Source organism: Aquarana catesbeiana, linkage group LG08 (genome assembly GCF_042186555.1).
Source record: "Aquarana catesbeiana isolate 2022-GZ linkage group LG08, ASM4218655v1, whole genome shotgun sequence".
NCBI classification, from domain to species: domain Eukaryota; kingdom Metazoa; phylum Chordata; class Amphibia; order Anura; family Ranidae; genus Aquarana; species Aquarana catesbeiana.
Window position 1 is genome coordinate 71,610,497 of NC_133331.1, and position 25,136 is coordinate 71,635,632.

A 25,136-nucleotide genomic window follows, 5' to 3' on the forward strand; every position below is an offset into this window, starting at 1 on the left:
TTTCATATAAAAAAATTCCATTTATTCTGGCTCATAATAACAAAATAAAGAGGAAGGCAATGCTGGAAAAACTGCTTGAATTTGTGAAGCCTTTGTACACCAGGGCACATATCAACTCTTTGGAAATAAAAATTGGTAGCCTGAGAAGTCCATAGAATAGGGAGCAAAATCTGGTCCAGGACTCCCAAAGATCACGAACATCAGCAGATAACATGTATGTCCCCAGGGTGTGGTACTACAACAGGCTGCGTCTTCTGTCAGACCAGACTGAACCCAGGCCATCATTTTCTTGTCTTCCCTGCAGACTTCCCTCCACACTTCCCTACAGCCTTCCCTGGAGCCTTTCTTAGAGGCTGTGGCTCTGGAGGTGGACTTTTGGCAGGAGGAGGAGGAGAAGGATGGGCGAGCGCACATAAGTGCATGTTCTCACTAATTTGGCCCCTCAACCCCTTCCGAAGGGCCTGAAAAATAAGATTCTCACACATGACTAAAGTTGTGAAGAGTCTGCACAGGAATTTTGGGGTATGACGATCCAAGGAGCAATTGAGGAAACGCTGGTCAGACCTGAAATTGAGGGAGCAGGATCAATACAGAAGAATCAAGTGAGTGCTTCTAAAAAGTAAGTTGTTGTCGTGTGTTCCTATTATTATTATTATTACTTGCATGCTGCTCCATGTGCTTTTCTTTACTGTTGTACAGTTTAAAATGGCAACTTTCAGGCTCGTGGGCACAGTAATCGTTCGTAGTAAACATCATTCGTGTTTTTGGCAGATACAGGGTTAACTACATTTGGTCATGCTAATTTGTATTAAAAGAAGTTTAGGACATTGTTGTCTAGATGTGTTTGTAACTAGAATGAAATGCAAACATGATTCAGTGTAATGTAAGGAGAGGACACTCAGCAGCTGTTTACACATCTGGACTCAGGAGCACTAGTGTGGGACGCAAGAACAAACTTTTTAGGTTGTCTCACACAGGTACTCCAGTGGATACTCGGGGTGTCTACATGTGTGAAAGTTGTCCAAAAAAGGTAAGTATTCCAGCTTTGTTAAGGGAATAAATCATGTCCTCAACTTGGAACTCTGCCCAAACAGACAATTGTACCCCACTTCCAAGCAATGTTTCATGTTCATATTTCTGGCCACAAATATCTGTGTGCTAAGTATACCTTTTGTTTCATTCTCATAGGGGAGAAAAGACTCCGGACGTCTGAGGACACCAGGATGCATCCACTTCCCGAAGAAGGGGAACAGAGGACACCACAACCTGAGGATGTGGAGGAAGGAGAGGTGGTTGAGATTGTCACCACAACAGGTGAGTGTCTGACACCACAGATTCAGGTAATAGATGTATGCCTGCATATTTATAATACATAGTGTATATTTTTTCTTTTAGGTGATGTGCATGTTGTGGAAAAACAATCTCCTCATTTGCACAAAGGCTAATCCAGGAGATAATGTTTTGTAGTCGGGATTTAGACATCATAAAGGAAAAAACCAAAGAGATTGAACAAAGAATGAAGAACATGATTGATGTATTAGGGAGAATCTAAATCCGAAAAATTTTAAACCTTTTTTTTTTTTTTTAAAGAAAATTTAAATAAAGTTTTAACCACTTCAGCCCCGGAAGGATTTACCCCCTTCCTGACCAGAGCACTTTTTGCGATTCGGCACTGCATCGCTTTAACTGACAATTGCACGGTCGTGCGACGTGGCACCCAAACAAAGTTGACATACTTTTTTCCCACAAATAGAGCTTTCTTTTGGTGGTATTTGATGACCTCTGCGGTTTATATTTTTTGCGCTATAAACAAAAAAATAGCGACAATTTTGAAAAAAACACATTATTTTCTACTTTTTGCTATAGTAAATATCCCCAAAAAATATTTAAAAAAACATTTTTTTTCCTCAGTTTAGGCCGATATGTATTCTTCTACATATTTTTGGTTAAAAAAAATCGCAATAAGGTTTATTGATTGGTTTGAGCAAAAGTTATAGCGTCTACAAAATAGGGGATCGTTTTATGCCATTTTTTTACTAGTAATGGCGGCGATCAGTGATTTTTATCATGACTGCAACATTATGGTGGACACATCGGACAATTTTGACACATTTTTGGGACCATTGGCATTAATACAGCGATCAATGCTAAAAAATTGCATTGATTACTGTAAAAATGTCAGTGGCAGTGAAGGGGTAAACCACTAGGTGGCGCTGTAGGGGTTAAGTGTGTCCTGGGGAGTGATTATAACTGTGGGGGGGATTGGCTGTGTGTGACACGTTACTGATCAGCGCTCCCGATTACAGGGAGAGCTGATCAGTGACAGTGGAGATGGTTGTTTACATTTGCATCATCCTGTTCTTCCTCACCATGAGACGATCGCGGGTATCCCCGTGGACATAGAGTCCACAGGACCCGCGATCATGGTCACGGAGCTCCTGGCGAGCTGCCTCTTAAAGGGCAATGCATAGGTACGTTGATCTGCCTGTACGTGCCCTTCTGGTGCAGTATATCTGCGTGAGGTGGTTGGGAAGCAGTTAATACAGTTTAAAAGCCAAATTTGGAAGATGCACATAGTGTGTCAACATGTGCTATCTGCCATCAGGGGATATCAATGTACGCTATTTGTTGGTGCAACCCCTTCCTCATAACTCAAGTAGGTGAGAGGAAGGGGTTGCACCCCCAAAACACGTCCATTGATCCCCCATGATGGGAGATACATGTACATGTTGACAGTAGGCATGGGATCAGGAGGGAAATCCCCATTTTGGGTCCCAATTTGTGTGCATCTTCTAAATTTGGCTTTTACAGGGGTGACATCACCCCATCTGATGAAGGCAATATCAACACATTTTTGACACTATAATGTCTGATATTGCCTTCAGTTTTTCAATGTTGAACTTTGTAAGTTCCTGAGTTGTGTATGTTATGTTTTGAAACATGCCTGTTTATGTACTTTAAAAAAATTTTCAAGGTAAAAATTTATAAAACAAAGATGTTATTTTTTTACCAAAAAATGGTTTATAACGCACATGTGAATGTGTACGAATTAAAAGGTTTTATACGCAACAATGTGTGGCTTTTTCTTTCAATGTCAATACCAGTTTTTGTATTAAGTTGGTGTTTACAGTGACAATGGGTGTTATTTAACTACTTCCACAATGACAATGGGTGTTATTTAACTACTTCCCGCCCAGCCCATAGCAGATGACGGTTCAGTTATCCTGACTGGACGTCATATGACGTCCAGCAGGATAACATGCTGCTGCGCGCCCGCGGGTGCGCGCATCGTGTCGATCGGTGGAGCGGTGTGTCAGTCTGACACACCACTCCACCAATCTTGGTAAAGAGCCTCCAGCGGAGGCTCTTTACCACGTGATCAGCCGTGTCCAATCACGGCTGATCACTATGTCAATAGGAAGAGCCGTTGATCGTCTTTTCCTCACTCGCGTCTAACAGACGCGAGTAGAGGAGAGCCGATCGGCGGCTCTCCTGACAGGGGGGATCTGCGCTGATTGTTTATCAGCGCAGCCCCCCCTCAGATCACCACACTGGACCACCAGGGATCGCCACTAGGACCACCAGGGAAGGGGGCAACATGTGGATGGCCAGGTATGTACTCCATGGCCATCCACATGTGCCCAGTCAGTGCCCAATCTGTGCCAGTCAGTGGCCACAAATGGGCACTGATTGGCACCATTATATAGCAGTGATGCCCAGCAATGCCACCTCATCAGTGCCATCTCATTGGTGCCACCTCATCGGTGCCCATCAGTGCCGCCGTATCAGTGCCCGTCAGTGCAGCCATATCAGTGCCCATCATTGAAGAAGAAAACATACTTATTTCCAAAATTTTTTAACAGAAACAAAGAAAAACTTGTTTTATTTCAAAATTTTCAGTCTTTTTTTATTTGTTGCGCAAAAAAAACGCAGATGTGATCAAATACCACCAAAAGAAAGCTCTATTTGTGGGAACAAAATGTTAAAAAAATAGTTTGAGTACAGTGTAGCATGACCGCGCAATTGTCATTCAAATTGCGACAGCGCTGAAAGCTGAAAATTGGACTTGGCGGGAAGGTGTCCAAGTGCCTGGTATTGAAGTGGTTAAATGATGGAAAAACCACTTGGCACTACAAGTGCACTAGGAGAACCTAGGAGACAGATAAAAGAAACACAAGCAGTAAATCAAATTCAAGATTTTATCATGTCATTTTTTTTTTTTTTTTAAATATTTAAAAATCTGCTGGCATAGCAATGGCCCCCCTACCCGAAAAATAATCCACATATTTTTGACGCACTTCACGGGCGCTTTGGGGGGGCAAGCCAGGACGGCCAGCTTCCAGGGCCGTCATTGTTGTTTCATGAATTACGGCCTCAGGCCCAACTGAGGCTACATAACTAGTAGTATTTCGCTTTAAAAAGTTATGCAGTATCCAGCATGATAACACAATGTGGTTAAGTTTGTACTCCGCCATATTTATTGCCGTTAGAAATAGGCGGAACCGACTGGCCATTATCCCAAAGGTATTCTCCACGACTCTTCTGGCTCTGGCCAGCTGGTAATTAAAAACCCTCTTCTCTGGGGTGAGGGTCCTCTGGGGGAATGGCCTCATCATGTGATCACCCAGACCAAATGCTTCATCAGCGATAAAAACAAATGGGAGTCCTTCGACGTTCTCTTCCGCAGGTAGCAATCCCAAGACACCACTCTGGAGACGTTGGTAGAACTCGGTCTGGGCAAAGACTCCACCATCCGACATCTTGCCATTCTTCCCCATGTCCACATAGAGAAACTCATATGTCGCCGACACCACTGCCATTAACACGATACTATGAAACTCCTTATAGTTAAAATAGTATGACCCTGAATGGGGTGGTGGGACGATGTGGACGTGCTTCCCATCGATTGCCCCTCCACAGTTGGGAAAGTCCCAACAGTCGGCAAACTGGGAGGCCACAGTCTGCCATTCCTGTGGCGTTGAAGGAAACTGTGGAGTCAAAACATAAAAAAATAAATTAGTACTTTTGCACATAAAATTGCAAGCAGATTACAAAACATTCTCCGCCAACATCAGTATAACGTTTATTTTAAGGAGTATTTAAAAACAAAAGTATAAGGTCCACTTATCGGATTCCTAACCCCCTCTGTTGGCCCACTGTAAAAATTTAAGGGGGGGGGGAGTTCTAAATGAGTTTGGGAGCCCAAAAAAAGATTATGGCACTCTGCCTGAATTTAAGGACAACAATAACATTTGTACACATTTTAGGGGGTGTTTTGGGTAAAGCAATACAATGGAGCTGACTAAATACATTGTTAAGTGACTAGGTTAGGTGTATATAGGCCCAGGATATCATGCAGGGGAGGTTAGTGAAGGCAAATATGCATGAGGGACAAAAAAGGAGCATTAAAAGATTACAGCATGCATGAGGACAAAGAGGACATTCACAGCATATTACAATCATGGTAATTAGGGAATGATGAATAAATACAATACATTAGCAAACATTAAATACATAGAATGTGATGTTAAAGGAGAAAAATTACCCTAATATAGTCCTTCTGCAGGACCTGAATGATAGCAGAACAGGTCTCTGGAATAATGATCCCCAGAGCCTGGGGGGAGATGCCTGTAGAGAACTTGAGGTCCTGTAGACTTCTCCCCGTCGCCAAGTACCGCAACGCGGCGACTAGCCTCTGCTCCATAGTGATGGCTTGCCGCATGCAGGAGTCCTGCTTCATAATATAAGGGGACAGCAAAGCCATCAGACGGTGAAAAAGGGGGTCCCTCATCCGGAGAAAATTCCTGAAATCATCAGGGTTATTCTCCTGGACCTCACGCAGCAAAGGCATGTAAGAGAATTGGTCACGCTGGAGTAACCAATTCTTGGTCCATGAAATCTTCCCCACCCTGTTCATGGACTGGGCTTTGGTCAAAGCAAGAACCCCCAACACCAAGCCCCCGCATAGCACGAACTCTACGATGAGCACGTACCCGCAACATGGCTTCAAAACGATCAGCTGGTCAGAACTAACTAACAGAATGCACTGAAGAACAGCAAGGCCTGTGAAGAGTGAGCTAAAAATCAGAAACGAGTGGACAAGAACGCACTGCAAAACAGATACGAACTGACTACACGCACCGAAAACCAGATACAAACCCACAAGCACAAACTGAACAGCAGTAACGGACTGAAAAGCACGGAAGCTGAAAAGCGCTAACCGTCTCTCACCAAACTTCTACTAACACGAGATTAGCAGAAGGAGCCCAAAGGGTGGCGCACTGGCTTTTGAACTTCCTTTTTCTAGTCCCGTCGTACCTGGTGTACGTCACCGCGTTCTTGATGGTCGGAATTTGGTGTGACCGTGTGTATGCAAGACAAGCTTGAGCGGAATCCTGTCGGAAAAACCATCATAGCTTTTTCCGACCAAAATTCCGATCGTGTGTACGTGGCATTAGAAAAAGGTCTTACATTTTGCCCAATAGCACAGTTAGACAAATTTGAAGTCATCAAAGATGTACACCTTTTTGTACGTAACTTATTACTGTTATGCCCAGTGATTATTTTTCTACATATTGTCTATTTTATTGCTTATTGTTAACATGTGGTCTGATGCTCACATTTATGAGTTTTAGTTCATTATACCCTTGACTGTTTATTGCAACTCAGACCTTAACTTTCATTGCAGGGCCTGGCTTATTTGTGTGCATTTGCGGTTCTTCCAACATTGACCACAAGATGTCGGTGCTACCCCCGGGTCCCTGTTTGGCCTAGTTATACACTTCTACATTGGGGCCACTTTTACATCTTTTTCTGGTGGATTTGGGGAAGCAGATTCACTGCCTGGCGCGTGTGAGGCTCCCCAGCGTGTACCGCTAGTTTGGCCGTGTCCGGGGTACCCTTAGCCTTCACCCACAGGTGTTGTGTGATTCGCTTCCTGTTTGCGTCTCAGCTTGAAACGCGAACGTTCGGGATGCACACGCGCCAGTGACGTCATGACGCGGGACGCCGCTCTGCCCCCCCAGGACGCACGCCGCCTCGTCTGGGAGCACCTGAACACGCAGCCGCACCCATTGCATGGCACAGCAACCGTGTCACCCGGCATCAGCTGACTCTGATCGCTTATCAGCGATTAGAGTCAGCTGTACTTACTTGTTACTATTTAACCAGTTTGTTTTGGTGTGCTCGGTCATTCTGATCATCCAATACTGTTTAGTGCTAAATATTGCTCTCATACTATTTTGGTGCTATTTTGTGCTTATATCCACAGATATACATCTGCACAAATTGTGTGCTACATACCTATATATATGCCGCTGCAGTGACACTTATCCCTATACCACCATCCTCAGGTATGCTAACACTGGTTGTGTTTTTTATCATTATTCTGGACAGGTCGATCCTAAGATGGGACACTGACTTACCCAGTTATTCATTACTTTTGGAGCTACATTTTGCACTCATACTTTTTTGGTATTACGTTTATGTTTGTGTTCACAGATATATACCAGCACAATTGTGTGCTATATCTTCACAGAGGCCAGACAGTCATTGCTGATCTAATGTTCATCATTGACTGGGTGCTCCTGCAGGGACTCTTACACATGATCGGATTTTCTGACAACAAAATCCTGGATTTTTTTCTGAAGGATGTTGGCTCAAACTTATCTTGCATACACATGATCACACAAATGTTGGCCAGCAATTCAGAACATGAGAAGGTGGTGACGTACAACACATGCGACGAGACGAGAAAAAGGAAGTTCAATAGCCAGTGCGGCTCCTTCTGCTTGATTCAGAGCATGCGTGAACTTTTGTGCGACGGACTTGTGTACACAAGATCGGACTTTCCGACAAGTTTTGTTGTCGGAAAATTTGAGTACCTTCTCTCAAACATTTGAGTGCGGAAATTCCGACAGCAAATGTTCGAGCATACACACGGTCGGACTTTCCGACAACAGGCTCCCATCGAACATTTCCTGCCGGAAAACCCGACCGTGTGTACGCGGCTTTAACCTCCGTCTCCGCTATTGTGCGGCTTGAAGTGGACACACGCCCTCCCCATTCCACCTTGAGTGGCTTTATCTGCCCGTAGACCCCTTGGGTGTGCAGACGCCTATTCCACCATCTTTGTGTGTCCGTTATTGGCTGATCCGCTTTTGTAAGTACATCTAATGCATTGTCTTGCTCTTATTAGTTCAGGCCTAGCATGCAAAATTATAGTTTTAGTACAATTCTAATGGGCAAAAAACTTTCTTCATTACCTTACTGTTGTACTAATCTTTAACTATAGCTACATTGTAGAAAGCGTCTGCTATAAGTGACACTAAGCCTCTGAAGAAGGACGTTTCTGTCCGAAACATGTCAGGCGTCATTTCCGGCATTGATCTGTGCTAGCCCAGAATGTCTGTATAGGGCAGCTAAGTTTCATATCTATCATATTTTTAATGTATAATACTTTTTGAATAATCTTTTGATACTTGTATGTTATTGAATCTTACATCACACTGTGAATAATAAATATCTATATTTTTTACTACACATTTGGTCCATCATTTAAAATCCTGAGGGGTTATACCATGCCTTGTGCACTAGGTGCTTTTTCTATTGCGCGGTCATGCAACACTGTACCCAAATATAATTTTTTTCACCACAAATAAAGCCTTCTTTTGGTGGTATTTGATCACCTCTGCGTTTTTTATTTTTTGCGCTATAAACAAAAGAAGAGTGACAAGTTTGAAAAAAACACAATATTTTTTACTTTTTGCTATAATAAATATCCCAATTTAAAAAAAAAAAAAAAAAATTTTCCCTCAGTTTAGGTCGATATATTTTCTTCTACATTTTTTGGTAAAAAAATTTTCAATAAGCGTAAATTGATTGGTTTGCACAAAAGTTATAGCGTCTACAAAATAGGGGATAGATTTATGTCATTTTTATTATTATTATTATTATTATTTTACTAGTAATGGCGGTGATCTGCGATTTTTAACGTGACTGTGACATTGCGGCGGACACATCAGACACTTTTGACACATTTTTGGGACGATTGACAATTATACAGTGATCAGTGCTATAAAAATGCACTGATTACTGTATAAATGTCACTGGCAGGGAAGGGGTTAACGTTAGGGGGCGATCAAGGGGTTAAATGTGTTACCTAGGGAGTGTTTCTAACTTTACGGGGAGGGGACTCACAAGGGGCGGAGACAGATCAGTGTTCCTCTGTACTGGGAACACATGATCGGTCTCCTCTCACCTGACAGGACGTGGATCTGTGTGTTACCGGCAATCGCGGGTGCCCTAGACGGCCGGCAAGCCCAGGACGTCATATGATGCCCGCCCAGGATGGGAGATTCCTCCTGCGGATGTCATATTACTATGGACGGGGTATGAAATGGTTAAATATATATATTTTAATATATAATTGTATTATATTCAACCTTTTAATTAATATAATGAATTTAAATGAATATGAATGTATTGCCGGCCATTATTGGCACCTTTAGCGCAAGAAAAGCTCAAGAAAAATGCATCCCTTTAAATTCTATGTATGTCTTCACACTGGTCCATTGCACTTCCATTGTGGTGTTTAAAATCTTGCTTGCTGCATTTTTGATCAGTTAAAAAAAAAACACACTTAAAAACCCACCTTCCCATTGAAATACATTAAAACCACAGCAAGAACGCATCAACATGGCATCCATGTTACGTCTTTGATGCAGTTTTTGAGTCACATGACCTGGGAAAACCACACCATAAGCACAGTAAAATTGTGCAAAATTACGTGTGTTTTCGGCACCATTATCGGCACCTATTTCTGTATCGGCAAAGTGCCAAAAAACGTGATTTTCGTCCGCTGAAATTTCAGTGCATCTCTGTAAAAAACCTTCAGCCTGTACAGCCACTTTAAATATTAAAGCTTGGAAGAGGTTGGCAAAAGAGGTACTACCCCTCTACACAGTACCGGGTACTAGGACAAGATCACCTGGTGCCCAAATGGAAGATGCCAAACTGCGCCCTCCTTCCCCCCAATGTGGATGGGTTATGGTTGTGGTATGAGGTAAAGTAATCCAATGGTTGTGGTGTACTGCTGAGAATTAAAGAGTGTAATAGCCCTGTACATGCTGTCCCATACTACCTACTACAGTAATTTCCAGCTTCCACATACATATATTACCAAAAGTATTGGGACACCTGCTTTTACACGCACATGAAGTTTAATGGCATTCCAGTCTTCATCCGTAGAGTTCAATATTGAGTTGGGCCATCCTTTGCAACTATAACAGCTTAAACTCTTCTAGGAAGGCTGTCCACAAGGTTTAGGAGCATGTCTATGGGAATGTTTGACCATTCTTCCAGAAGCACATTTGTGAGGTCAGGCACTGATGTTGGATGAAAAGGCCTGGCTTGCAGTCTCCACTCTTATTCATCCCAAAGATGATCTATCAGGTTGAGGTTAGGATCAGTCAAGTTCCTCCACCCCAAACTCGCTTATGCATGTCTTTATGGACCTTGCTTTGTGCACTGATCCAAATCATTTGGTGGAGGGGGATTATGGTGTGGGTTGTTTTTCAGGGGTTGGGCTTGGTTCCAGTGAAGGGAACTCCTAAGGCGTCAGCATACCTAGACATTTTGGACAAATTCATGCTCCCAACTTTATGTGAACAGTTGGGGGATGACCCCTTCCTGTTCCAACATGACTGCACCCCAGTGCACAAAGCAAGGTCCATAAAGACATGGATGAGCGAGTTTGGGGTGTTGAAACTGACTGGCCTGCACAGAGTGCTGACCTCAACCAGATAGAACACCTTTAGGATGAATTAGAGTGGAAACTGTGAGCAAGGCCTTCTCGTCCAACATCAGTGCCTGACCTCACAAATGGGCTTTTGGAAGAATGGTCAAACATTTCCATAGACACACTTCTTCGCCTTGTGGACAGCTTTCCCAGAAGAGGTGAAGCTGTTATAGCTGTAAAGGGTGGGCCAACTCAATATTGAACCCTACGGACTAAGACTGGGATGCCATTAAAGTTCATATGCGTGTAAAGGCAGGCGACCCAATACTTTTGGTAATATAGTGTACATATTTACATTATTTAAAGCTGGACCTTTATAAAAATGTGTGAACTTCCACTTTAAGTGATTTGTAGGGACTGTATGATTAATATCTCATTGTGACTGCCAGATGGGGTTAGATCAAAGCCCTCAGGCTGTTTTCAGTCACTGTGCATCACTGGAGGCACAGAAGTAGACTCCCTGAGTCTGATATGTCAGAGACGTAATCTTCAAGGAGCTGTGCTTGTCTCCTTCACTTCCCATCTTGTAGACGTTTTCGTAGTTCCCCTCATAATCAGGTGGCTGTTCTTTTAGCTTTTTGGCTAACAGCTTCAGACCCTGTCCTTTCTCCTGATGGTACCAGTACATCCAGTCATGGTTAGTGGACAACTGTTCACAGTTCATCAGAACCTCTTGGCCAATTTTATTTACAATGAGTTTAGGAGTCTGGGAGATGGTCAGTTTCTGAGCAAAACCTGGAATGATAAGAAGGCCATATTAGCTGTTATTAAATAACGTATTCCTTGAGATTCTTAACAGAGAGGTGCTCATGGATATATGTCTACACTCTATAGGCACTATGAGACCCCAGCCATAGGGCGGCCTATTTTACTCAGGGGAAAAAAGTCAAGGTTGGACCATACTGTAGCTCAAGGTCTTGCATAGTAGTACTTACACTAGGGTTCCAGGATGCACTCACAATAAAATATTTAAGCAGCTTATCAAGATAAAGAGATGTCTCTTGGAGAAATATTTTCAATGATGGAGCACCAGGCAAAGACCATGGCCCAACTGGTATACCCATCCAACCTAAGCCTAAGACCAACCAAATGTTTTAAAGAACTGCAAAAAATCTGTGAATGAGTACAGCTTCCAACAGCCAATACCCTTAAGTCATGGTTTCTCAACCAAGGTTCCATGGAGGTTTCCTCCAGAGGTTGCCATGGGTTCCCTGAGCAATGCGCAATATCTGCCTTTCAGATAAGTTCCTACTGACACCATTGATCTTTTTAGCTATCTGTAAGGGGGTAATTCTTTCCAATGACCACAAGTGTAAGGAGCATTCTTCCCACTGACAATCACAATAATGTATCATGAGTTATAGATATAGTAATTCATAGCAGGGGTTCCTTGAAACCGGAAAGTTATTTCAAGGGTTCTTCTGTGTTGAAAAAGTTGGGAAAGGCTGCCTTAAGCTATGAAAGAAAAGAATAAGTAATGTGGGGTACCTAAGGCATATAGTTGGGTTGTCAAGTCCCTAAAAAATAATTTTTAGTATTATTCTTAAAATGAATAACAACTACAGAAAAGAAAGGCAGACAGTAAGATTTTGGTCCTCTAACATTAGTAGTAATAATTGAAGTTGTACTTGTGAGCTGTGTAGATGGGAGATCAATCCACCATTGGTCATTATTCCAGGAAACCCTAGCAAACATTATATATATATTTTTTAGCAGATATCCTAGAGAATAAAATAGAGATTGTTGCAATATTTTATGTCACACTGTAATTGCGCAGCGTTCTTTAAAACGCAATTTTTTTGGGAAAAAATACACTTCAATGTTTTAATGAATTAAAAAAAAGGAAACAGTAAAGTTAGCCCAATGTTTATGTATAATGTGAAAGACCATGTTACGCTGAGAATCGTGAGGTCTTTATTCTGAGCAAAAAAAAAAAATTGTGATTCTCGTTTTATCCAGAATCATGCAGCTTTAAATTGAACTTAAAAAAAATGTAAAATGTGAGTTTATACAAAACAGATTCATTTCATAGCATTTCACAGAGCCAGTCACATTAGTCTTTGCCCACAGGAGCTTACAGTCCCAAACATCCCCGCTGTAGTCTTGTAAACATGTTAGAGCTGACCTGGTCAGAAAAGAAATTGCTGAACCAGTCTTTGAATTGAGGAGACAAATGGGGCAATCCAGTACATGTATACTCCAGGCAGACTGGGAAATGATCTTACTAAACTAAAATGACTTTAAGTGATAAGCACTTTGTTTTTTAGCATTAGCCAACCCATCTCTGTAACAGGTTATTGATAGTGGTGATGAAATCTGTTACAGCCCGTAGCAAAATAGTTGTTTTCTTCTTCTTTTTTTAATTTATTTTTAATTTATTTTTAATTAATTTTATTTTTATATTCTATTTCATACACAATTATAATTAGATCTTGTAGCTAAAGTGTACAGTCCTGGTTTTAATACTTACAAGTTGTAAATATGCAGCAGATGAGAAGTCTCCATGTAAGGAGCATGGTTGCAATGTTGTTTCAAAGTTCATGGAGCGAAGTATCATATCTATACGAACACATTCTTGCCTAAAAAAAAAAAAAGATTTCCGATCACATCTGCTGCAGTTGTGTTTTTACCTTTTTGTCTATACTGCAGTCAGTGCTGCCCCCATATGGACCCTTTTTGTCAGTGCCTTGCACAGTTTATTGTATTAGCACAGAACGTTCGTCCTCTTTAATCTGGCTTTTATATTAAAAATCCAGTTTTACCTTGGAAAATAATTCTACAAATATCACCTCCAGGTCCAATATATACCTTGCAGGGATAATGGCAAATTGTATTGAGCATTCCTATGCGCATCTGTTTTGTACATTCTTGAGATAGGCTGTGCCGGGGTGTTTGCTGCAATGTTTACAAAGAAAGCTATGAGCTGGAAGGCCTTCCTTTAATATACAATTGCTGGGGATGCTTTATTTCATTCTCAGATAAATGCTTTCCATGCTTACAGGAAAGGCATGAAACCAGTTGCAGTGGGGGGAAGCATTTGCGTGGTGGGTACATGTGTTATATCAGTTTTTGTAATGATGCAATCACTTGACCTCCATAAGATTTACCCCCCTTTGTGACCAGGCTATTTTTTTCGATATGGTACTGCGTTAATTTAGCTGACAATTACGCGGTCATGCAACACTATACCCAAAAAAAATGTATGCCATTTTTTTTTCCTACAAATAGTGCATTTTTTTGGTGGTATTTGATCACCACTGCGTCTTTTTTTTTTTTTTTTTTTTTTGCGATATAAACAAAAAAGACTGACATTTTGAAAAAAAACAACTATTTTTTACTTTTTGCTATAAAACATATCCCATAAAAAATTAAAAAGTTTAATTTCTTCAAAAATGTAGGCCAATGTGTATTCTGCTACATATTTTTTGATAAAGAAAAAAAAATCCCAATAAGTTTATATCGATTGGTTTGTGTAAAATTTACAGCAGCTACAAACTATGGGCTACATACTAGAATTTTTATTTATTTATTTATTCTATACTATGGCGGTGATCGCCAACTTATAGCAGGTTTTTCAATATTCCGGTGAGCAATCTGACCCTTAAATGACCCTTTTGACACTTTGTGGGAATCAATGACACCAATACAGTGATCAATGCTAAAAACATACACTGTCACTGTACTAATGACACTGGCTGGGAAGGGGTTAAATGTGTGCCAAACCAGTGTTTTTGTGCACAGTGTGCTGCTTTTACTAAGGGATGTGCTGGATTTTATTCCCTGCAGGAAAATAAAATCCAGCACATTACCACTAACAGGTCGGAGCTCTGCATTGTTTACATGTGCAGAACTCCGACCAGCCTGTCTCCTCGGCGATCAGTAGGTGCCGGCAGTCATCCATTGGCCGCCACCGGCTGATTGGCTTCTGCTGTGACAAATTACTCCTACACGGAAGTGCAGAATTACATATATATATACGTGATTCTGCACAAAACAGCTGCCCTGTAGCAGTAAATTCTGCACAAAACAGCTGCCCTGTAGCAGTAAATCTGCTATAGGGTGGTCGGTAGGAGGTTAAAGCTCAACTCTGAGCACAAGAAAAAATACCCTTGCAGTGGGACCCCCACACACACACTGCCAAGGTTAAATGCTTGTTATTTTTATGCGAAGAGTGGTAAGTTGTAATACTTTTTCCCTCACTTTGTTCAATGGGCCCTCTGCAGATTCCTCTCTTATGCCCTGTACACACGGTCGGGCTTTGTTCGGACATTCCGACAACAAAATCCTAGGATTTTTTCCGACGGATGTTGGCTCAAACTTGTCTTGCATACACACGGTCACACAAAGTTGTCGGAAAATCCGATCGCTCTAAACGCGGTGACATAAAACACGTACGTCGGGACTATAAACGGGGCAGTGGCCAATAGCTTTCATCTCTTTATTTATTCTGAGCATGCGTGGCACTTTGTCCGTCGGATTTGTGTACACACGATCGGAATTTCCGACAACGGATTTTGTTGTCGGAAAATTTTATATCCGGCTCTCCAACTTTGTGTGTCGGAAAATCCGAAGGAAAATGTGTGATGGAGAATACACACGGTCGGAATTTCCGACAACAAGGTCTTATCACACATTTGTACGGGGCATAAGGCACAGCGGCCTGTAGTGCCTTAGAGAGGGCCTTGTGTGTTGCCTACTGCGTCCAATCAAATCATTCCTCTCAAACTTCGACACTCTGTTGTTGACTTTCTTCTGACCTGCTCCAAGTGGGTTTTGTATTCCTATAGACTTGTACTAGAATTCAGAACACATGGACATGCCTTGATGTCTGCAGGCAGGCAGGTATGACAGCCCAGGGTTTACACACTTTGAACTACTAATGATAGGATCTGATGGCACAATGCCTGCATATTGTAGTACTTAAAAACAGAATTCCATTTTTCTTTTTCTTGTTTATTTTTTAGTTGTTTGTCCAATTTTTTAAAAAAATAAAAAATGCAGGTGCCACTGCAATACCCACCTTATTTCCAGCGCTGTCTTTCCCCCCCCTCCCCCCCCCCATACTCACTATTCCACCCCAGTCACTGGCCATTTCTAGCTCTGCCATGGGCACACCCCCAGGGGGTCAGCCCAGCCTCAGAGTACAAAGGGAGTGGCGCTGATGTCGCATGGCATGGCTGCAGCATGCAGCATTGAAGACCCGACCATCGCTGACTAGAACTGCACGATCAATCGCGGAGAATCGTTATCGCGATTCTCCGCCCGCCACGGGCGCAACTCCGGAATTAAGCGATTCTGACCATCAAGCAATTTGTTGTGAGAATGTGAGCTGAAAAGCGCATGCCGTGCACCGATCGATTGGTGTCCCTGGGATGTTACCTGTTTCCCTGTTTTGGAGCGCGGGGGGAAGCCGTCGGAGCCAGTGTGACATCAGCAAAGAAGAATGTGATTGGTCGGGTAAGTACGTTTCTTCTTCTCAGAGGTCTCGGGGACAGCGCACCAGTTACCAGCACAAGCGTGACTGAAGCGAAATGTGAGCTGCTATAATTCTTTTTTTTTTTTTTAGAATCAGCAAATGCTTTTTAATCTTAATCTTTCTCTCTTTCAATCGATCTCTCAATTAATTAATCTCTCTTTCTCTCAATCACTCTCTCTCATTCAATCTCAAATTGAGAGATTGATTAATTGAGAGATTGAGTGATCGAGAGTCTCAATCAATCAAAATCTCTCTCTCTCAATCAGTCAATCACTCTCAATTAATTGCTCTCAATCAATCAGTCTCTCTCAATCAATCTCTCTCAGTCAATTAATCAATCTCAATCAATCGCTCTCTATCAATCAATTGCTCTCTATCTATCAATCGCTCTCTGTCAGTTGCTCTCTATCAATCTCTCTCTCTCCTAAAAAAACATTACGTTGCAAGAATCGTGAGAGAATTGTGATCTTTTTATTCTAAGCAAAAAAATTGTGATTCACATTTTGGCCAGAATCGTGCAGCTCTATCGCTGACTCCAGAGGAGGAAATGAAGCCCAGGATGTCACATGATCAGCCAGAGGGCTACTTAAAAAAATAAATAAAATGTATTGATAGGATGAATTTTCAAGAAAAAAATGTGTGTGTGTGTGTGTGTGTGTGTGTGTGTGTGTGGGGGGGGGGGGGGGGATGAGGAGTTCTGCTTTAAAATGGACCTTTGCTCCCAAACCTTACCCTCAGCAATCCTAAAATTTAATTTGTTCTGGCTTGCCCTCCGTTCTCACCTTGGCAAGACTGACATGTCCTTCTGTCTGGCAGCTTCCTGGGATATCCATGTCAATATTCCAGTAGGAATCCGTCTACACATAGCAGCTATAGGAGAGGGGACCTGGTGGCGTATCATCTCTGAGCACTGGAGTTTGTTTGAGCAAAACCTAACAAAATAGTTTTGGGGAGGGGGGGGGTCAAAAGCAAAATCAAAGAATAAGTATAACCAAAGCTTTTTGGCTATACTTCTCCTAGGGAGCAGGGCTAACTACACTCCTGTGACCAGTTTTCCGCCAACAGCGGGCTAAAGTCTACGGTCGGCTAGCGTCACTGAGCTAGTCCAGGCTAGTATGTGAAAGAGAATCTCACACTGTCTAAAAAAATACCGGGGTTATGGCAGCTATCGGTCTCCTCTCACCTGACTGGATGTGATGGATCACACACACAGATCCACGGTCCTGCTTTGTTATCATGCCATCGCGGGTGCCCGGCAGACATCGCAGCCGCCGGGCACGCACATCAGCTCCTGAGTGACGCAGCCCCCAGACGGCCGGGAAGCCCAGGACATCATATGATGCTCGCCCAGGATGGGAGATCCCTCCTGCGGACGTCATATGATAATTGGCGGAATGTGAAGTGGTTAAACGCAACGGCCTACCTGAGTATTGCGCTAGATTGGAAAAACGTTGCCTGGTCTGCTATTTCTCGATTTCGGCTGTGACATTCAGATAGTAGGGTCAGAATTTGGTGTAAACCATATGGTGTAAGCAATATGAAACCATGGATCCATGGGTGGTGGTGTAATGGTGTGAGGGAATATTTTCTTGGCATACTTTGGGCCCCTTAGTACCAACTGAGCATCGTTTAAATGCCACGGCCTACCTGAGTATTGTTGCTGACCATGTCCATCCCTTTATGACTACAGTGTACTCATCTTCTGACGGCTCCTTCCAGCAGGATAATGCACCATGTCACAAAGCTCCAATCATCTCACCACTGGTCTCTTGAACATGACTATGAGGTCACTGTACTCCAATGGCCTCCACAGTCACCAGATCTCAATTTAATAGAGCACCTTTGGGATGTGGTGGAACGGGGTGTTGGCATCATGGATGTGCAGTTGACAAATCTGCAGCAACTGTGTGATGCTATCATGTCACTATAGAAAAAAATCTCTGAGGAATGTTGTTGAATCTATGCCACGAAGAATTAGAGCAAAAGGGGGTCCAACCCGGTACTAGCAAGGTTTACCTAATAAAGTGGCTGGTGAGTGTATGTATAGATATGAAATCAGTCAGTGTGAGAAGACTTTGGTGTTCTCATTGAGATTAGTGGGTGAGGTTAGATCAAAGCCTATACATTGTCTTCAGTCACCGTGCAGCACTGGATGCACAGTAATAAACTCCTTGATTCTGGGCTGTCGGTGACTTGATCTTCAGATACGTCTCCTTCTCTCCTTTGCCCTCCACCGTATAAACCAACTTATCTTTGTAGCTGTCATCATAGGTGGCCTCCTGTCCCTTAAAACTATAGGCGATGAACTTCAGCTCACGGCTGGCTCCTTGGTGGTACCAGTACATGTAGTCATGGCTTGTGGTCACCTGTTTGCAGTGAAGTTCAGCATCCACATTGGCTCTGCTTACAATAAGTGGGGGGCTTTGACTGATCGATGTTTGAGCGAGACCTGCATAGAGACATTCAAAGCATTTCTTTATCCATGGCAATCAACTATTCCCATATGTTGACATTAATGATCAAGCCTTCCACAAAGTGGATGCTAGATGGCCAAATCACCCAAAATCGTCTTATATTGATCACCTATACTGTCCAACCATCCTCTTCACTTCTTCTCAGCTCCACCTATCTACCTGCCACAACCATTGCAAAAGTCCCCCCTCCACCAAATACAATTTTAGTAAATGATCTATTATAGAGAAGACAGGAGGAATAATGGTGGCTCCATTTAGATCTCTGCGATATGAGATTGCATGCATCCCCATGAGCATTCTTGCATTGTGCGAGATGGCATGGTACGCTACATTGTGCGCTGCAATGCCATATATTTCTAACTGGCACCTCAACACACCATTCACCGCAATCGCGTTGCATCGCAGCACAACGCATGGTAACATATTGCCATGCATTCTGGTGTGGTGCACATTTTTTGTTGTGGTAGGCAGCCCATTGAAATAAATGAGCTGCACAATTATGCGCATTTAAACGCACAGCAAGACAGGGTTCGCTGGAGCATCGCACAGATGTGAACCCAGCCTTAGCTGTAGGTAGGTCAGCCCTTTGTTACCCAGCAGCTCTCCTTCTCTGCTTACAAGGTGGGATAGCCAGGCAGATGAGAATCCTCTGCAGAAGGAACATCCTCACAATGCTGCTTCAGAAACAGAGATAGAAAGGAATCGCAGGGACAGGAAGTCACATGACCAGCAACTGAACTGCACATTAAAATATACACGCTGTGATTGGCTGCTGGATTTCTGTATCTTTCTTAAAATTAGACATTGCATCCTCAAACCCTGAATTCCTTTTAAATATGAACAATTGTGTTGTATATACTGTAGCTATGTTATATATTTTCTTTAAAAATATTATCAAACAAATTAAAACTGTTATTTATTGCTTATTGTTTCCAGGGGACTTATATCACTTTTTGTCAAGATAACAACAAGTGCGCTTTTATTTGGGGGGTAAATGGTAATGGATATCGATTGGATTTTTGGGGGATTTCAAAGAAAAGCTGGCCAAAAGTAGTAAAAAATATGTTTGATTGTTTTTTTTTAGCTTTATATTTCTTGTCATTACCATAACCCATCAAAAAAAAAAAAAAAAAAAAAAATCTCCTACTTCTGACATTTGTGGTGATGCCACGTGTGTATATTATTTGTTGTTTGTACCCATAGTAGGGCTAAGAAAAAATATTACACATTTTTTTTTTTTATCCTAACTAAAACACCTCGGGTTCACAGCTATGCATTTTGCAGTGCTTTTTCAGCTTTGCAGAAACGCACTACATTTCATATGATTTCCTATGAGTCGTGTTCACATCTGTGTGTTTTCAACTGGTGCATTTTTATAGAAAAGGGTCAGGGACTTTTTTGCACAGTTTTTCGGTTCAGACAATGGACTTCAATGGAAGCGCATGAAAAACACATGGGAATGCATGTACATGCGTTTTTGGTGTGTTTCTTGCATGACAACAGGCACCTCCCCCTAGCAGCATTAACACATCTAAAAAATATGAAACGCAAAACGCATTAAAAACGCATCAAAAATGCAAACCACACCGCAAAATGCACCATAACATCAACTGCAACTTGCATAGGTGTGAACCTAGTCTAAATAATACTTTATTTTAGACCCCTTTCAGACTGAGGCAGTTTTCACGCATTTTAGCGCTAGAAATAGCGCCTGTAAAGCGCCTGAAAACTGCCTTCCATTCATTGCAATGGGTGCTTTCACACCCGGGCGGTGCGTTTGCAGGACAGTAGAAAAAGTTCTGCAAGCAGCATCTTTGGGGCGGTTTGGGAGCGCTGTATACGCTGAAAAGCCTTTCGGAAACGCCGCAACACAGGAGTTTTTAACCCCTTCTTTGGGGTTAAAAGCACCCCGCTAGTGGCCTAAAAGCTCCGATTGAACAGCGGTAAAGCGCCGCTAAAATGAGCGGTGCTTTACTGCTAATGACCAACGCTTTCAGTGTGAAAGCAGCCTAAATCCTACCTAAAACATACTGACCCCAAACCTTTGACCCCGACAATAACCTGGATTAAGTCCTAATCTAGTTCTTTTTTTTTTGTTTTTTAATACAGACAATTATTTTTGATTCTTTGCTTGTTTGTTTACATTCTTCTCCTCTGACTAAGAGAAAAAAATACAATGTATCTTTTTCTTCATTCTGAGGAGAAAGAAAGAACAGGGGTGTCTTTTACTGATTGATCACTGTCATAGCCAATCACAGGCTATCACATGTCCCCTGGTTGTTAGTATGAGACCTGGAGCTGTCGGTGACAATTCATTCTCCGTTCTGGGAGCGGGTAATGGAACATGTATGCAGCACCTGGGAAGAAGGCCTTCTTCCACAATCCCACATACACTCACCAGACACTTTATTAGGTACACCTTGCTAGTACCGGTTTGGACCCCCTTTTGCCTTAAGAACTGCCTTCATTCTTCATGGCATAGATTTAGCAAAGTGTTATAAACATTCCTCAGAGACTTCGGTCCATAGTGACATGTTAGCATCACACAGTTGCTGCAGATTTGTTGGCTGCACATCCATGATGTGAATCTCCCATTCCACCACATCCCAAAGATGCTTTATTGGATTGAGATCTGGTGACTGTGGAGGTCATTGGAGTACAGTGACCTCATAGTCATGTTCAAGAGACCAGTGGTGAGATGATTGGAGCTTTGTGACATTATGTGCATTATCCTACTGGAAGGAGCCATCAGAAGATGGGTACACTGTAGTCATAAGGGATGGACATGGTCATCAACAATATAACAATATGGGCATCAACAATGCCCAAAAATTTCCCCCACACCATTACACCACCAGCCTGAACCATTGATACAAGGCAGGATGGATCCATGCTTTCATGTTGTTTATGCCAAATTCTGACCCGACCATCTGAATGTAGCAGCTGAAATCCAGACTAATCAGACTAGGCAACATTTTTCCAATCTTCTATTGTACAATTTTGGTGAGCCTGTGTGAATTGTAGTCTCAGTTTCATGTTTTTAGCGGACAGGAGTAGCACCCGGAGTGGTCTTCTGCTGCTGTAGCCCATCTGCTTCAAGGTTGGATGTGTTGTGTATTCAGAGATGGTATTCTGCATACCTTGTATGTAACAAGTGTTTATTTGTGTTACTGTTGCCTTTCTATCATCTGGAAGCAGTCTGCCCATTCTCCTCTGACCTCTGACAACAACAAGGCATTTTCCTCCACACAACTGCCACTCACTGGATATTTTCTCTTTTTCAGACCATTCTCTGTAAACTGTAGAGATGTTTGTGAATGAAACTCCTAGTAGATCAACAGTTTCTGAAATACTCAGACCACCTCGTCTGGCACCAACAACCATGCCGTGTTCATAGGCACTTAAATGCTCTTTCTTCCCCATTCTGATGCTCGGTTTGCTCGAGTTGCTGCCATGTGATTGGCTGATTAGCAATTTGTGTTACCAAGCAATTGAACAGGTGTACTTAATAAAGTGGCCAGTGAGTGTATTTTCTGAATGAATGTGTATATACTGTATCTCACAAAAGTAAGTACACCCCTCACATTTTTTGTAAATATTTTATTCTATCTTTTCATGTGACAACACTGAAGAAATGACACTTTGCTACAATGTAAAGTAGTGAGTGTACAGCTTGTATAACAGTGTAAATTTGCTGCCCCCTCAAAATAACTCAACACACAATCATTAATCTCTAAATCGCTGGCAACAAAAGTGAGTACACCCCTCAGTGAAAATGTCCAAATTGGGCCCAAAGTGTCAATATTTTGTGTGGCCACCATTATTTTCCAGCACTGCCTTAACCCTCTTGGGCATGGAGTTCACCAGAGCTTCACAGGTTGCTACTGGAGTCCTCTTCCACTCCTCCATGATGACATCACAGAGCTGGTGGATGTTAGAGACCTTGCGCTCCTCCACCTTCCATTTGAGGATGCCCCACAGATTCTCAATAGGGTTTAGATCTGGAGACATGCTTGGCCAGTCCATCACCTTTACCCTCAGCTTCTTTAGCAAGGCAGTGGTCATCTTGGAGGTGTGTTTGGGGTCGTTATAATGTTGTAATACTGCCCTGCTGCCCAGTCTCTGAAGGGAGGGGATCATGCTCTGCTTCAGTATGTCACAGTACATGTTGGCATTCATGGTTCCCTCAATGAACTGTAGCTCCCCAGTGCTGGTGTTCTGCCGAGAAAGTTCCCCTCGGCGGATAAGGACCCCCCTGTACTATGCAGGTGCAGCGCTTGCGCAGTACGAGCCGGCGGAAATAGCCGAAGCTGAATAGGTGTAAATCAGCTGTACACAGCGCCTGTAACAGGGCCCCTCGCGGGCTTGCTTCGCTCGCCACGCTTCGGGGCATGGCCTCGCTTCGCTCGCCACTTTTTTATTCTACCTCTAGGTCCATTTGGATGGTGGGGCTTGAACCTGGACTCAGGGCGCAGGCGCCGTGTACAGCTGATTGAAGGTTTTCAGCTTCGGCTATCTTCGGCGGCTCCTTAGTCATTCGTACTGCGCAAGCGCTGCGCCTGCGCAGTACAAGGGGGTCCTTATCCGCCGGGGGAACTTTCTCGGCAAGACACCAGCAGCACTCATTCAGCTCCAGACCATGACACTCCCACCACCATGTTTGACTGTAGGCAAGACACACTTGTCTTTGTACTCCTCACCTGGTTGCCACCACACACGCTTGACACCATCTGAACCAAATAAGTTTATCTTGGTCTCATCAGACCAGAGGACATGGTTCTAGTAATCCATGTCCTTAGTTTGCTTGTCTTCAGTAAACTGTTTGCGGGCTTTCTTGTGCATTATCTTTATCTTTCTTCTGGGACGACAGCCATTCAGACCAATTAGATGCAGTGTGTGGCGTATGGTTTGAGCACTGACAGGCTGACCCCCCACCCCTTCAACCTCTGCAACAATGCTGGTAGCACTCATATGTCTATTTCCCAAAGACAACCTCTGGATATGACGCTGAGCATGTGCACTGTTTGGTCGACCATGGCAACTTCTTTGGTCGACCATGGTGAGGCCTGTTCTGAGTGGAACCTTTCCTTTTAAATCGCTGTATGGTCTTGGCCACCATGCTGCAGCTCAGTTTCAGGGTCTTGGCAATCTTCTTATAGCCTAGGCCATCTTTATGTAGAGCAGCAATACTTTTTTTCAGATCCTCAGAGAGTTCTTTGCCATGAGGTGCCATTTTGAACTTCCAGTGAGCAGTATGAGAGAGTGAGAGCGATAACACCAAATTTAAAGTAGAATTCCAGTCAAAAATGTTTTTTTTCTTCCTATTAATAATATGTTAAATATCTTTATCTTTGATACTATTCATTTTTTTGGCTAGCTGAATGTTTAGCTTAGAAAGTCTTATGGAAGCTAGACAATCAGCTACTTCCTGTTCTTCACTGACAACGCTATCTCCCTTTATCTGAATTTGCTAAGCTGTCTTTCACTTCCTGAAAAGGTTGTCGGTCGTTCTTAGACAGGCATGTCTAGACCTGCCCCGCCCCCATCCCTCCTACCCTTCACAGAACGCGATCTCCTCCTGTCTTTATTGCCTCATTTTGGCCAGCAGCTTCTCCTGAGAGAAAGGGGGGGGGGTAGGCATTGAAAGATTTTCTACAGTGTAGAACCAAGTGGTTGTTTCTGCACGACACTGAGATGGCACTGAAGGGCACTGTGTGTTTGGTGTGGCACACGCCCAGCTGCTGTGAATGGCAGAGGGAGCTGGGGAAGAAATAGGAGAGAAATAAGGTACAAAAGAACATTTTTGAAAGTTTGGAAGGATACAGATCGATTTCTATTGCTCATTACATGCGAGTAATGAGTTTAAGGCTCCATTTCCACTAGTGCAACTTGTCATGCGACTTTGGACACATAAAGTCGCATGACAAGTCGCAGCCCATTGATTTCAATGGCAAACATTCCCATCTATGCAACTTTGAAAAGATGCCTGCACTACTTTGGTGCAACTTTTGATGCGACTTTGTTCCAGAATAAAGTTGGATCAAAGTTACACTCGAAGTCACATTCTAAATTGCACAGCTTTGGAGTCGCACTAGTGGAAACGTAGCCTAAGGCTAGAGTGCGACTTATATGCGACTTTGAGTGCAATTTTAATCCAACTTTATACTCTCCGGATCAAAAGTTTCATCAAAGTAGTGCAGGTACCTTTTCAAAGTTGCATATATGGGAACGGGTGCCATTGACATCAATGGACTGTGACTTGTCATGCTTTATGTGTCATACTAGTGTCATACTAGTGGAAACAGAGCCTTAGTGTACCTTTCCACTATTGCGACCCCAAAGTTGCACGATTTAGAGTGCGACTTTGATGCAACTTTGAGTTCAGCTT

At 42.8% G+C, this 25,136-nt stretch overlaps 2 gene segments (V, D, J or C); both read right to left on the reverse strand.

The window, feature by feature from the left end:
- Positions 1–11,003: 11,003 nt before the first annotated feature.
- LOC141105258 (T cell receptor beta variable 6-1-like) lies at positions 11,004–13,823 on the reverse strand. The segment is given in 2 exon segments: positions 11,004–11,533; positions 13,269–13,823. Coding segments are annotated over 2 exon segments (357 nt in total).
- Positions 13,824–18,409: 4,586 nt separating this feature from the next.
- Positions 18,410–18,920, reverse strand: LOC141106676 (T cell receptor beta variable 3-1-like). The segment is given in 2 exon segments: positions 18,410–18,723; positions 18,908–18,920. Coding segments are annotated over 2 exon segments (327 nt in total).
- Between the last annotated feature and the right edge of the window lie 6,216 nt (positions 18,921–25,136).